This window comes from Micropterus salmoides, unplaced genomic scaffold (assembly GCF_014851395.1).
Source record: "Micropterus salmoides isolate LMB-PRFRI ecotype aquatic unplaced genomic scaffold, ASM1485139v1 Ms_hic_scaffold_10, whole genome shotgun sequence".
In the NCBI taxonomy this organism is placed as follows: Eukaryota; Metazoa; Chordata; class Actinopteri; order Centrarchiformes; family Centrarchidae; genus Micropterus; species Micropterus salmoides.
In genome coordinates, this window is record NW_024040041.1 from 16,093,637 (window position 1) to 16,109,185 (window position 15,549).

The 15,549-nt window shown below is 39.1% G+C and overlaps 2 protein-coding genes across 2 annotated transcripts; one reads left to right on the forward strand and one right to left on the reverse strand.

Annotated features, from left to right (window-relative positions):
* Positions 1-5,039: 5,039 nt before the first annotated feature.
* LOC119888219 (cell death-inducing p53-target protein 1 homolog) lies at positions 5,040-9,292 on the reverse strand. The gene is made up of 5 exons (XM_038698693.1): positions 9,086-9,292; positions 6,949-7,144; positions 6,775-6,816; positions 5,544-5,688; positions 5,040-5,378 (listed from the first exon to the last, which is right to left on the reverse strand). Exons 2-5 carry the CDS (start codon positions 7,127-7,129, stop codon positions 5,273-5,275), a joined length of 474 nt encoding a protein of 157 aa, XP_038554621.1. The 5' UTR covers positions 7,130-7,144; positions 9,086-9,292; the 3' UTR covers positions 5,040-5,272.
* Positions 9,293-13,457: 4,165 nt separating this feature from the next.
* On the forward strand, positions 13,458-15,322 carry LOC119888227 (myeloid-associated differentiation marker homolog). The gene is made up of 2 exons (XM_038698706.1): positions 13,458-13,949; positions 14,355-15,322. Exons 1-2 carry the CDS (start codon positions 13,683-13,685, stop codon positions 14,943-14,945), a joined length of 858 nt encoding a protein of 285 aa, XP_038554634.1. The 5' UTR covers positions 13,458-13,682; the 3' UTR covers positions 14,946-15,322.
* The last annotated feature ends 227 nt before the right edge of the window (positions 15,323-15,549 follow it).

Here is a 15,549-nt window from a genome sequence, read left to right on the forward strand (position 1 = left end):
CCTGCAGTGTGTTTACAGCTGAGCTGCTGCTGCTGCTAAGTTCACTCAGTTTAGGTTCTCAGTTTGTTTTTAGCGTAGGATTCCTTCGATTTTGACTGTTCAGGAGGTTTCAACCTGGAGCCGAATGACAACCAAGGTCGTCTCCTCTCCAAAACAAACAGATCCGATCTGTAATGGGAATTTCAGTACCATCTAGGTACCATCTCCAAACACAGTCATGTAATTAATGTTACTCACTGAGGGCCTCTGGTTTATCGGATACAGGGTCAATGGGAGGTAAATGTGTGTGATGCTTTACGATGTGTCCAGGGGGTCGTGTCTTTCAATGTTTTACAACATGTACCTGGCTGTACTAGGGCATAATTGTCTTTACGATAGATTTAGATTGAGTGTCCTCCAGAGGACCTCTTAAAGAGAACATTTTCCAGTGGTAAGATAAAGATAAAAGATAGTAAAGTGGTAAGATAACTGCAGCTTACCTGGATGATACTCTGATGCGTGTGTGTCCCAGTGAGTTCTTTCTGCAGAAGACTTGAATAGAATTCACAGAAAGACAAGTCTTTGCCTAAGCTATTTATTTGAAAACTTGAATTACCATCACAAGTCATTAAAACATTGAAAACACAGAATAAAGCAGTTTCATCTCAAGAAATGTCTGTCTCTTCGGCAGACACTAGGCATCAGTGAGCTAGCCTCTTGACAGCGTAAGAGTTGTTGGCTGCAAATGTTTTTATGTCAATCAGCACTTACATAAAACAGGTAGAACACAATGGAACTATTAATTTATATTTATCAATAGGGCCATGCTGTTGCACAAGAGGTGCCCCAGACCTGCCAAACTGTTTTTTTATAAGCTGGTATCACTAATGTGTAAGTACCATAACACGTCACCTAGTATGGGGTTTCCTCCGAGGAGTGGAAAGGTCCATTTCATGAGGGGCAGGGTGAGACACTCAGGTCAAGTGCAGGGAATTTCTCTTCTGTCTTGTCCTTGTAGTCCGTAGTTGGGACACAGATGTGTTGGGAGGGTTGTCAGCCATCATCTCAGCTAAATCAAGATCTTCTTGTCTAACATGAAAAGGGCAGGGGAGCAGGAAGTGGAGTCCTGGGCAGCAGACAGGTACGCCACTAGCACAAGCCATCACTATGGCCAACTGCTCTGCTAATGTGGTTTAATCTTCCAACCAGTTCTTCGCTCTGAGGGGGGAGGAGTGTGATACATTGTCTTGTGGAAGCCCAGTTTTTCACACATAGCTGCAAACACATGGGACAAGGTTCCTGCCCTGGTCAATGTGAATGACTTCAAGAGCCCCAAATCAAAATAAATTAAATGAAATTTCAGTGTTATGTCATCACATAAATATGTATGTCTCCTTACTGTAATTGATGAAGATATCCATTGTGATGTGGATAAGAGTCAGGAACATCAGCCTAAGGAGTGTCACACATGCTTACATTTCTAATTTTGTAATTTCTTCCGTTGTGCTACGCAGTGCTGTAAAACAGTCCTTTCTTTTTCTTTTCTGCATCACAATGACATGGTCGACTTTATACTGTTGAAATTGATGAAAAAGCGCAGCCTTGTGCATTTTCAATCATTGTCATCAAAACATTAGCCATAGTTTACATCAGACAACACTTACAGAGTACACTATATTATATTATATATTATATTGATAACATCACTAAACATTTTGACTGTCTTATTCGTAAACAGTGGCATAAGGACTTGTCATTCTGGTGGCACTGACATGTTCAATGATAGAACAACCAGATTTTGAAAGTATCCAAATAAAACACAAAACATGTTTTGTAGGTTATCTGCCTGCTTTCACTTTCTTTTATCAGTTTGAGGTTATAGCCAACCATGTGGTAGTAACCACTACACCTTTTTTTGGCACGGTTTTTTAGCTCTCCATTTTTATGTGTCCACTTTTCTGCCATAGCCCAGGGTCTGTAAATCGAACACAAAGAAAGAGGTGCGATCCCCACAACATTGATTAAGCCAATCAGCAGCATATGGGGGTAGCGCTCATAACCAGCTCGTACCCGGAGCAGGGGCAAAGAGAAAGTTGTATTTACTGGTACATTTGAACATGCTGGACTCTAGGCTTGTCCAGAAGGAGAGATGGCTGAGAAACAGCCAAAGAGGGAAAGGTCTGAAGAGTACACATTGTGAAACAAGTTATATGACCAGGCAACGCTGTTAACATTTGAGGTGTTTCAATGCTGGAGATACCTCAGAGATTTGAGTATTAGCCACTGTTTAGGGTTCAGTCTTTTTGCTCAGCCTTGTTGCTCTCAGTCTGTGTCCTTCACATTTTTGCAGTCAGGCCTGATAAGGTTGCTAATACCCACTCCTGATAAAAGTAACTACATTCATAAACGGGAAGCTGCTGCAGCTCTGAAGGCTGAGAAGGTCATCATGTGACACAGCACACAAACTTGGCATGCCTGTGTTGATGTTAACCAACTGTGTGATTGGTTTATGCATTAATACTTTGTTAATACCAAAATTATGTTTTATTGGTCAATGCTGCATTTCAGTCTTTATTTCTTTAGACGTATTGTAGGCTAATTACACTATTGTTTTAATACTGATTATGTGTGGATGTGAAGGTGGAAAGGGTGGGTCCTACAATAAGACCCACAAGAGGAGGAGGGAGACAGGATAGGTCAATCATTGTATTATAGAGTTTGAGGAATGAGGTATTTATATTTGCATTTGTTTGAAATTATCACTAAACTTGGGCTTTGAACTTTATTGGTCATTGAGAAGAATACTATTCGCATCAAAGGACCACAATTCACATAAACTGAGCTATAATTTACATTGAAGAATATGAAGTGTGAGAGTGAGGGCCCATTAGTCCTGTAGCCCGTTCTGAGGGTTTTTCCTCCCACAATTCAAAATATGAAATGCATTACTAAGTAGCCTAATACTACCGGAGATGTTACGTTCCTTGTCCACTTTTCATCTGAAACAAACTTATCATCCTCTCATCAGTCACTGTATTTTTATATTTCAGCAAAGATACTAGTAGTGCTGGTTACCTTGGCAATGCGCATCCACAAATTTGGGGGGGGGCTTCTGAGGGAGCACTGAATGGAGGGGTGTATTTGTTTGTCAATAGAGTTCAAATAATTTCTGCAAAATCACTTACTATCCCTTTAAAAGAAACCCACTTCTTTGTTTACAATGTGGTTTACCACCAGCAACAAAAACATCTCCATGGTCAGAACCATAAATGTAAAAATTCCTATAAGGGTTTTAGAAAAAAGCTAAATGGTTTAAGCTATTAAAACAATGTCCTGTTGAGAGGTAAAAATGTTTTGCCGTTTTTCTCAGTCGCTTTGGTACATAAGAATTGAAATTCTCAAAACTACTTGTTCAACCTTCACATCATCTCGTCACTTGTGCACATCATTAAAGCATCTCTTTGTTTTGAACAAATTGCAAATGCTTTGACACACTGATGCAAATGATTATGTACTGTCTGCTGTTTCCTACATTAACAATTGCTTGTTTCATGCTCATATTATGTATGTATGTATATATATATATACATACATACATAATATATATGAAGATCGTCTGTATATGCAATCATTATTATTATTCTACACATGTCTATTAGACTTTTTTTTGTAAATGTCTCCTTACTGTAATTGATATCCGTTGTGATGTGGATAAGAATCTATGACCTGACAGACAGGAACATCAGCCTAAGGCATGTGTCACATGCTTACATTTCTAATTTTGTAATTTCTTCCGTTGTGCTATGCAGTGCTGTAAAACAGTCCTTTCTTTTTCTTTTCTGCATCACAATGACATGGTCTGTCAACAAATTACAGTAAAAATAGTAAAAACGTAACTGTGAATCCTGTCCATTCTCTTGCAATGTACAACTTTATACTTTGAAATTGATATGTCATAGTGAAAAAGTGCAGCCTTGTACATTTACAGAGTACACTGTTATATTAGTAACATCACTAAACATTTTGACTTGTCTTATTCGTAAAAAATGAAACAAGGACTTGTCATTCTGGTGGCACTGACATGTTCAATAACACTAAGATTTGCTTTTGAGAGATAGACCATGGATTTTGAGCAAGTTACGGGCTTTTGCGGGTAATCCACTGCGTTGTGCTGTTTGTTCGAGAAAACTTTGCCCATTTTTAACTGGCTTTGTATCATTACAGTGTGGCTAGTATATGCAAATGAACAACAGTTAACTTCCCTCCATGTAGCCGGCACCTAGAGCTCTCTGTTTATTTGCCTACAGATTTTACTTTCACTTTTTTTTATGCCTGCCTCCATAGACAGTTGGATCGAGAGAGGGGCGGTTCCTTACCGCTCCAAAATCAAAACATCCTGTCTAAAATCAACTGCCTACAACAACTACTGGCAGAAGACAATGTTCTTGTAGATATGGAGGAAAAAAACCTTGGGGCACACTTCAGGATCAAAAGCAGCAAAAACAGTCAAAGCCAATGGGGCAAAACTGACATGTGAGTAATGATAACAGTGTTACTAGCACAGCAACGTGTGAAAACATACTGTACAATCCACATTTTTATGAGGCTTAGCACACACAACAGTCCAGTTTTCTACCCAATGGTGCTATCAGAGTTTAGCCAAACGTTAGTAGCTCTGACCGGCTGTTAAAAAAAAATGTACGTCTTTCTACTGCATAGACAGCACAATTTTATGAAAAATACCATTTTTCGAGTGATGAAATATCCCTTGAAAGGATAATTTCACTATTTCACATATTTTGGTGTCAAAATGACTAGTAGGTACAAAAGGTTTTTGGAATCCGTACAGTAGATGGCTTCAGCCAACAGTCGCGAACCTCCTGCGGAGGCTGCAATGCATTCCTTCGGGGCAATTGTGCCCGTCAAAATTACATCCACAAAAAGTGCTTTTTTTGGCCCTAACATGATCAGACTGTTGTTGTTGTACGAGGTGTAATCCCTACAAGTGACTGGTGAGATCCTTTGTTTTTAACAAGAAAACCGCTCATAACTACAGTAAGCATATTTGTTAGTTTATATCCCTTGTTTAATGAATAACAAATGTTCCATGACTGCTGAATATAATGCCTCACAGCATGATGCTTCTCTGGAATAAAGGCATTTTGCATTATTATAAACAATATCAAAAGATTGCATTACATAAAAAGATTGCTTGGTTGCAGAGCAAGTAAGGCTGTTAAAAAGCTACAGATAAGCATTATGTTCTTCTCCCCCATTCACAGTCCAGATAGTTTCACATTCGCTTATATATGTAGATAACTCTGTGGCAGGATGGACAGTGATGCTCTACATCTTTACAGGAATCAATGCAGAACGGGATACAGCAGCAAAGAAAACACCTGTAGGAGGAAACAAAGTGAGTTATAACTTCCCAGATTTGTTCCTACACTTTGTGAAAAAGGATTTGCTTTACTCCTTCCTATTGTGAAATTTATAGTTTCAAATGTTTCTCTTTATTTTAAGATAAAAACTACTAGAAGTTTCTTCCCAAAAAGTTGTTTTACCCAAAGAGGGCGAGGCCACCACAGATGGCCCAGGTCATCAAGCCTGCTGTGTGGTCTGTCTTGGTGATCACTGTCTGCTGGCAGTGGGGACACACAGTTTGTCCTGGGACGTCATGTAGTGCAGGTGCTACTATCATGTGAGTCACTGAGGATGAGAAATGCACAGCACATATTGGTCTTCATATTCTTTTGTCTCCATTTTCACTTGAGCATGCTTAAAATGAGTGATGTGTCCTATTTGTCACTCATAACTGGAAGTTATGCACTTTTTTAATCTTTGTCAGTATTTACCTGTAACCAATACCTCTAAATTAGACATATTGTAAAAGAACATCAAATGATCAGTCTGGCAGTCATAGCCACATAATTCTGCATCATAACATCAGATTCCATGATAAGGATAAATGCTGACCTCAGGTGGATACATGCAGACACAATTACACAATCTAATAATATGTGTAACTGTGGTGGCCAGCTAGTGAAACATTTCTGTTGTTACGGTAGGACTTTCCACTTGGGGCTGTCAAGATTTAAGAATAAAAAGTACAGACTGCAATGACTCAAAAAGAACAGCAGAGGCTGCCAATAGCACAACAATTTGATAAGGAGATGTCTTTCTATGATCCCGGTCAGTAATTTAAGTCATTAAGCCATCTGGGGGAGAAAAAGGGGTTTTATAGTAAAGGACAACTCAGATTGTTCTCATTTTGTTTGTTTTGAAACTGTCACTGACAAACAGTAACTCAAAAAAACCTCATAATTGATATCAATGTAAATGTGAGAATTGCAACACATCCTTCATGTGAGAATCCCACAGTTCATATGAGCAGTCTTAGTGTGATGTACACTTTTCACATGTGAACTTCACGTGAAGAAGTAACATACCTTTGATAGGGATCCTTCGTCTACTACAGCAAGCAATACTCAAAATGTGACTGTACACCACCAACAACAAACCATGAACAATAGCTTTTTGTTATGCACAGAGACCACAAATGGGCTATTCAGATCACTTTTGTTGGAGACCGAAGACTTCACCCACTGATTTTGTGGCACTTTACAGAGGCAGATCTTCTCGTTTCACAAACTGGAACGGAAACATATTTGCCACCAAGATGTGTGTACAGTATGTGTGTGCATGCACATGTTCTGAGAAATGATACAACGATGAGTGCATCATCTAGTGTTTTAGGTGGGGTAGCTTTGTCTTGGGTCAGGTACATCACCTTACCTGTTGTGGCAGGTGCAGCCATGGCCGGAGCAAAAGGAGCACCTGGCAGATGAAACACACAGTTTACAAAAGCAGGAAAGGATGTTTAGGACAGATATTTCCAGAAATCCCTTAACATGACTGGACTAAAGTAACAGCATTATATTTTAACGCAGGTAGTGACCAAACACAGACCTCCTTGGTATGCAGCAGGTGGAGGTGCAGCTGCAGAGAAACCTGGCTGAGGGTACACCTCTGGCTGAGGGTACATCCCTGGCTGAGGGTACATCCCTGGCTGAGGCACCGCACCACCATAGTTTATAGGTGGCCCAGGGTATGGTGGAGCTGATTCCTGTGGTGGGTATCCTTTTTCCATTCTCAGAGAGCTTTACTGAATATGAGAAATGTATATAAATTTTTAAGTTGATCAACTGGCTTTTAAGATAATTAAAGAAAGAAAGAAAGTATAGTTTATACAGATAGATAGATAGATAGATAGATAGATAGATAGATTGATTGATTGATTGATTGATTGATGCATGGTTTGGTTATCTAAGAAATTTAGTAAAAAAAAACATTTTATCAAATGTGGATGTAGGCCCCTCATGAGCATTTTCATCTACAAAATGTTTTAAGAAATTGCACTCAGCTCAGATTTATTGATATCATGTAAACAGCAGCAGGAGAAAGTGTACAGTTGTATAGTTTGACTTCTCTGGTAGAAACAACTGATGTTTTTTACTCTCTAACAACATGTTCCACATCCTCTTTGCAGTCCTCACAACTCTAATGCATTCATGTCAGCTGTAGGCAAATTAATGTTGACACAATAACATTTGTTTTTTCTAGCACAGCAACATGTTTGAAATGCTAGGTTTTCTTTGAGTGCCACCATGCCAAAACTAATTTTTGCTAGCTCAGTCAGGATAATGATCTGAGAAAACCAATGGTGCAGGAACTATTCAGATCCTTTCCTTAAACTTGCAATAACTGACTTGGTTGATCACCTGGGGGCAGCTGAAACAAACTGTAATGACAACACTGATATGCTATCAGTTGTTGATATGGCAAACTTGTTAAAAAACACTTATTTACACAATCAGCAATTACAGAGCAGCATTTCATTCATATGGAGTCATGTTTGTGGTCACCTGATGAACGTAAGTTCAACATTCACTCTCTTTTAGCCCTGTTTTGGTCTCTACTAACTGCTGAGGTAAATATCTGGCTCTTCAGCAGCAAAAATGCTCCACGAGGTTCCCTAACTAGTTGCTAACTGGTGGTTAGTCTGGTTTTTGGTGCTGAGCAGGTGTACAGTGGGTTTTAGAGCTTTCGCGCAGAAAACAGTCGCCTGCTGCAGCCACAAAATATGCTATGAGAGAAGAGAGAGACAGCTAAACACATATCTCAACTTACTATAAAGCTCTGTAAAGCCGATTCAGGTAATATTTATCTGTAGGTTCATCACTACGATCGACCCCTTTTACACTGTCACATTGTGACATAAAATGGAAATAGTATATAATAAATACTATAATAGTGAATTACAAATACCTCAAAATTTCAATTTAATTCTGTTTTATTTATATAGCACCAAATCATTATAGAAGTTATCTCAGGGCACTTTTCATATAGAGTAGGTATAGGCCGCACTCTATATTTACAGACCCAACAATTTCCACACTTGGTGACAGTGGCAAGAAAAAAAAATCCTTTTTAACAGGCAGAAACCTGGAAAACAAAATTGTACTTAACTACTGTTAAGAGCTACTAGTACTAAGCAAATGTACCAACTTTCCACCAAGTTTACATTTAAAGAAATGCCAAACTATAGTATTACTACAGTAGCTCTTGGTCCAACACAGATGCAGTGAACAGCAGCAATTTTCATTTGCCTAGTGGGAGAGGCACGACGCAAAACAGTTATGTTTAAAGAAGCTTTGCTCTGATAATGTTGCCCTGTAACTGTACAGCTCCTTAACAGCCATTTTCAGCTGGGTCATACTTAGTTTTGTCATGCACTAAATCAGTAGATTAGTGCAGTATATTGATAATATATTACAAAGTGCATGCTGGTCAGCCTGTTAGTCACTGTGAACAGGGCTTGTCAGTCTTTGCGAGCCTTCCTGTGTCGCATCATAAATCCATCATAAATCAAGAAGAGTAATATGAGCCACATACACTGATGAAGCAGTTTAATTCACCACTTGAGCCTCGCCTTCTTTTGTTCGGACAATGCAGCTGGATAAGGCTTGGATAAACAGACATACTGATAACTTTAGAAGAATGGCTACAGAAATAAGTATAAATGTGTAAAATATGATTTACCTACCTGTGACTTTCCATAAAAAAAAAGAGAGTTAAGCACCCTTTCTCTAGAGCCGTCTGGTCCTGAATGAGGCAGGAAGAAACCGTAAAACCAAAAGAATACAGATGAAAGAAAGACAGTGAGGACAGATTAATAAACAACTGCACAGAAAATTGTAAATCTAATAGAGGAGGGTTTGTCTGCACTTCCTGTAGCACTATGTAAAAGAGACAAGCCCAGAATGCAGTCCACTTAATGATGCCCCTCCCCCATCTTCCTACGATTATTCCATGTGACTGGGTGGGTGTTAACATAACAGTATACCAATGTTTGTTCAATGTTGGCCAGTATGACCAGAGAGGTAATAATGAATACAGAACTGAACAAAAAGAGAAGGAGAGGGATGTGTGTTTGCTCAGAACAAAGTGTTCTTGTTGACCTATACAATGCCTCATGTCATTGATCAGTCTCGGTTTCAGTCAAATCACATTTAACACATGCATGAAGTCCTATGAAGTATAACTAAACCCTGCAACTCAGACCATTTAAGAGAATTTTTTTTTTTTTTTTTTTTTTGATGAACAGATGGGTTTTTTTCACGGCAAAGAATGTTAACCATGCTGCTACCATCAACATCTTTTTCCTGTCACCCTACCCCTATGGTTTCCTGTGCCTTAACCTACACTCAGTCTGACTCATGAGAAGCACGTGAAGTGTAGAACACTTTTTTTAGCTGTTACAGTCCTGTAAAAGATTGATCTGCCTGTCATGGTTTTTTTAATAGATACTGTGGATAAATTCCTAACATAGTAATGAACCAACATGTATGACGACAGCTTAACCATGCAAGTTGCATGGCTTATTAGCAGTGTCTCAGACTGTCACATGCATGTTTGAATAGTTGTAGAATAACACGAGCACTAGCCAACATAGTAGAATAACACCAGCACTTATTTTAGGTGGCATATCAGGCTGTTGTAATGTGCTGGGGACTAATAAATGTTTTATTAATCAGTTAGCTGAAATCAGCTGGTTTCCCTTATATAGCTTATTGAATCACTTGACCTAGCACATTCATGGTGTTGCAAAACAGTAGAATCATGTAAAGGAAAATGGCCTCAAACAGAAGTAGTGGAAAAAAATAACAAATATTTTGACAAATAACAATTTATTAATTAAAGAATGCAGATGAGCACAATATTTAAATGGTTATTCACTACCCAAGCAGCACTTCTCTTGAGCTTAGTATTTCTCATTTAGGAGTTCTTGAATAAGACACTGCCTCTCATTGCTCTCTGATGTGTTTTAAGGAAACCATACTCTTGAGCAATACTAAATATTTGTCAGTGTCTCTATGTTTATCAAGATATTCCCTCCCACACATTAAGTGAGCGTGAATGATCCACCTCCAAACACATGACTTTGATACATGAAGCCCTGTCAGGACAGGGCTGAGGAAACTGAAAGGTCACAGGACTATCACAAGAACATTACCCATCACGTCTGGAATGCACTGCGCTACAGCCACGCGGATAATTACAGACAGACATGGGATCGGTGCTGTTCTGCTTTCAAATCCAGAGAAAATGATTGTCTATTTTTTTTGTACGGCCACTAGAGGCCAGCACAGTTGAAACATCATAATGTTTGACAGTAGTTTTTATTCCCCCTTACACAGGGAGAGCATAAAGTGGGGTCAGTTGAAGGAGACTTCTGCAGGGAGAATACCAGAACACACCTGCATCCAAGAATTCAGACATGTAGACATGCCATTCTTAATCATTTTCTCCTGGATCATTTAAAGGCACTTTTCTTTTTGTGAATGCCTTATGTACTTGCCTGGTTAATGACATATTTGAGGCAGATGTTTTTCTACTTTATTTTCTACTTTATTTCAACTCTTGAGAATTTAAGAAAACAGCAACATAAATTCATAAAACACAACACTCCTCCACCTGGAAATCTTTCACTTGGACAGACAGACTTTCTTTTGGAAACTGGACAAATAATCTTTTAACTGCATCATCGCCTCCTCTCCTCTGTCCTCCTCATACCCTGATGACCGCTCTGCCGCTCTCCACCTTGTTATTTCTATGTCTGTTTCTTCAATCTTTCATTTCAGTTTCTTTTCACAGTGTACCTGCCATACTAGTGTTGGTTAAACATGTTTTTGTCAGTCTTGAAGGCTTTAATTGTTAATATACAAATCACATCTTGTTGGCCTCAGTTCTGCAAAGATACTGGATGGTGTTAAAGGTTAATGTAAAATAACATGTCAACCACAGTGTCAGCATTTTTTTTTTCTATTAAAAAAACTGACAAATCCGAATAAATAGTTTTTCTGTTTAAATTATGTTGACTATGATTTCCCAATTGTGACTTCTGGAGTCAGATATTTGCACAGCCTTTTAAGGTTCACACATGTCAGCAAATACCAACCTTCTCACTGCTGAGGTTTTATACTGTGACCCACAGGGGGAGCCACAGAGCAGAGAAAATTGTGCCATACACAGACTGCCAGAAGCTGCCAAACCCAAAGTGATCCTGGAGTCTTTACCCCTTAATTCACATCTATTTGATGACTCTGGCCTTGAACAACCCCAGTTCTGCTTTTAGAGAAACATTGAGATGTCTCAGTGAAAGTCCACTGCATGCTGTATTAGAAGATTACATGATCCAAAAAGAAGAAACATGGATGAGAGTTAACATAATGGGAGTGTTTCTATTTGTGTGTGTGTGTGAGAGAGAGAGAGAGAGAGAGAGAGAGAGAGAGCTTTCTATGCAATTAAAAGAAACATTAAAATCTATATTCCACTTAAAAACTGGCAAAAAAATTATTCTTTATGGCTGCGAAATTTAGGGACCAAAACTAAATAATGAATTTGACAAATGAGACAAAGCAATCATAGACTCTTTCAACACCGAGTTCTGTAAGAGCATGTTACAAGGGTGCTTCTCAAAATCCTAAATGATTTTGGGGACCCTTTGACCTTGTTGTTTGTCCCATGATTGTGCTTCTATAGCTGTGAATTACGACTAAACTCAGCTAGGACAGAAGCTCTGAATTTAGCCTTGCCCAATGATTTGGCGACAGTGTCTTCATTGTGGGAATGTTGTGACCTTGTACGACCAGTGATAATCCCTGTATATGCATAAATCTGTCCTATGCCTTCTAAAGATCAGCTGGGAAGTAAGTGTTGAGGTTTAGAAAATGTGGCCACAATCAGAGGAAAAGTTTAACAGGTAAGGTTCCCAGGGGATGAATGCTACTAACGTCTGTGAATTATCTTAAATATAGTGTTTGTTATTCTTCTCATTTTAACAGACATTAACAACTATAGGCAAGCTGTATAAGCTGTGTTTGTTCACAGTCATTTAGTCATAAAAGCAACATGTGATTTGTACTGTGCAAGATGATATACAGAAACTCTGAGTACTCTGCTGACACTCAACAAAAAAATCTCTGGTAGTTATGATTGTGGCATTGGAGAAGTGGTTTTGAAGGTAGGTTTGCATATGGATGTGTCCTCAGTGTGAGGGTGGGTAGATGAGGAAGGCTACCTTATTGGTTAACCATTGAACCCGGCCCCTATCTAAAGAAATTCTGTCACATCTGAGATGATCGTCATATAAAAATATTAAATCCCCTCTCCCATTTTAATGGCTGGCATGAAAGTTACTTGTTTAATCTATGTGTCATTGTATACCTTGATACAACACAAGCCAAGTATTCTGTCTGAGAAAAGAGCCTGATTCAGAACACCCTTAATGGATTTATTTCACATTTGGAAGTTAAATAACTAATTCAAAGTTTGACAAGAGAAAATTTTCAGATGACTTTCAGATGAAGTTGTTAAGGTGCTTGTGTGTGTGTTAGCAGCTGTTAGTCTGTAACAGTTGGCAGCAGACTGGTTTTAAATTGGAACAGTAATTTATGGTCCTCAGTAGATTAATCCATGTCTATGTCCATATCCTTGTTTCTTTTGCAGTATCTCAGACCTACATTTTTTATCCAGAGAAAGACAAATATTTTCTTTTAACATTTCCTACTGCAGTACTAAGGCCCAAATCTTCTGAAGCATTCACATTTACAGATCTGTCGATGGGCGGGCCTGCCACTAAGTTAGCAAACATAATGGATGGACAATAGTGTGAAGTGCGAAGTCTAAGCTCTGTGTCATAAGGTGCGGTTCCTGCTCTACATGACTGTTGTAATAATCAGAATTATTTTACTGACCGAGCCCAATGCACACAACTGATAAGCAAATGGAAGTGAACAACAGACAGCTGCCTCTGTACACAACCACGCCAGATAACTCTTTCACACACTTCCGCATTAAAAACTGGCCATTTGAGGAAGACGGTCTGAAGGGCGGCAACAAGGGAGCGGCCAGAGGTTCCACAGTCACTTTCTGTGTTTGTCATAGACATTCAGGCAGCACTAACAGCATGAGAGGCCAGGAGTGATGTCTTTTAGAGAGATATTGAACAAAGCACAACTTTAAAAGGAAAAATTAAATCAACAAGCATAGCGGAGACAAGCTGGTGAAGAGGTGAGAGATTATCTATCTATAATATCTATCCGGAACCACAGTAAACTGACCACAGGATTACAATCACCATGGTTACGCTGGACTTCAGGACACTGACGGTGCCCGTGGGCATTGTGCGTCTACTGGAGGTGATTTTCACCTGTATCTCCTTCAGCCTGGTGGCATCAGTGGGCCACAGTACTAATTCCTTCTGGACGTGGTGCATGTTCACATGGTGCTTCTGCTTCTGCGTCACCTTCCTCATAGTCTTTCTGGAATTCACCAGTCTCAACACTAAGTTGCCCATTTCCTGGGATGACTTCACTACCGCTTTTGCCATGTTGGGTACTCTTATGGTGGGTGTGATTTATACCGTTAATATATCATTATATTTATATATTGTTATGTTACTGAACATTACTGTCATTGAGAATAGTACATTTATTCCTTTCTGCTTTTAGCACGCCTACAATTAGATGAAAAAACACACTAACAAAAGCTGGTTTTCCAATATAAAGTATTCAACAGCACCTCAAATATATAAGGTTAAACAGACCCATACTGGAGCATTAATTAGGAATGTTTGACTTGTTTTTTTATATAAGGCAACAGCTGTTGTTGTCACAACTCCCCATACAGATCATAATATTTTTCTGATTTTGACATTAGGCCACATTAAAGAAAAAAGTACTATGAACTGCTAGAGAGGATGTTAAAGTAGGAATCATTTCACACTTACCTTTGACCTTTCTCTCATACAGGTGCTGGCAGCATCCATCATCTATCCTGTCTTCTTCACTTGTTCTAACTGCGGCAAACAGATTGGTGCCACTGTTACTTCCTGTCTGGCCTTCATCCTGTATGCACTTGAGGTTGGGCTGACCCGGGCTAAACCTGGTGAGATTAGTGGATTTCTGTCCACAGTCCCAGGCCTCCTCAAGGTTCTGGAGGCCTTTGTGGCCTGCATCATCTTCACCTGCTTGGACTCCAGTTTTTACTCTAAGTATCCAGGGCTCCAGTGGTGTGTTGCTGTCTACTCCATTTGCTTCATCTTTGCCCTCATTGTCATCATTTTTACCATCTGCCGCCTTCTGTCTCTCTTCCCTGCACCATTTGACAAAATCCTGACAGGCTGCAATGTGTTGGCAGTGTTGATGTACATCACCGCTGTGGTCGTCTGGCCATTGTACAGCTTCCAGAACAACCCCAGGCCAAAGATGTGCTCGCAAGTGGTTACATGTTCATGGAATAATTATGTGGTTATCTCTTTCATGACCGCTTTCAACCTTGCTGCTTATATTGTGGATACTGTTTATTCTTTTAAGCTGGTCTTCTTTATCAGCAGAACATAGGTTGCAAATGTACCTCATATTTCTGCTGTTGGCAAGTTTTGAAGTACACTTGAACTCAAAGATTGAACATGAGTCAAAATATAATGTAATGTAAAGCATCCCTTGTACAACTTTTGTTAAACATATTTTATTTTACTGATGTTTTTGTGATTCATTGTGTTTAGATCTGAGTGAGAGTAACTTTTACGTGTCATAATGATGCATTCTCTGAGAACATGAAACAACAGCGGCAGTATCTAATTTTGAACTGTAAGGAGATGTAAACCCAATTTTCTCTTTCCCTTTTTTCTTTCTCCAAGATTTTCATCCGCTCTTTATTTACTGTGTTTGTTTGTTGACTTCAGTATATGAAATATGAATAAAGGGTTATAAAAGTGTGGGGTTATTGTGCATGCTTACATCACCATGGATGTTGCTTTCATTGGGTTGTTTCAGCGCCTCTGTAACAAATTACAATCATTACTGAATGAGTGAATCTTAAGTGAATAATCTGTTTAATGTTTCAACAGGTACAGTGGGACCCAACCTGTCCATCTCAAAGAATGTTTGTGAAGGACACAAAGAAGGTGTGTCTAAGTGTGCATACCCTGAAACACACAGCAGC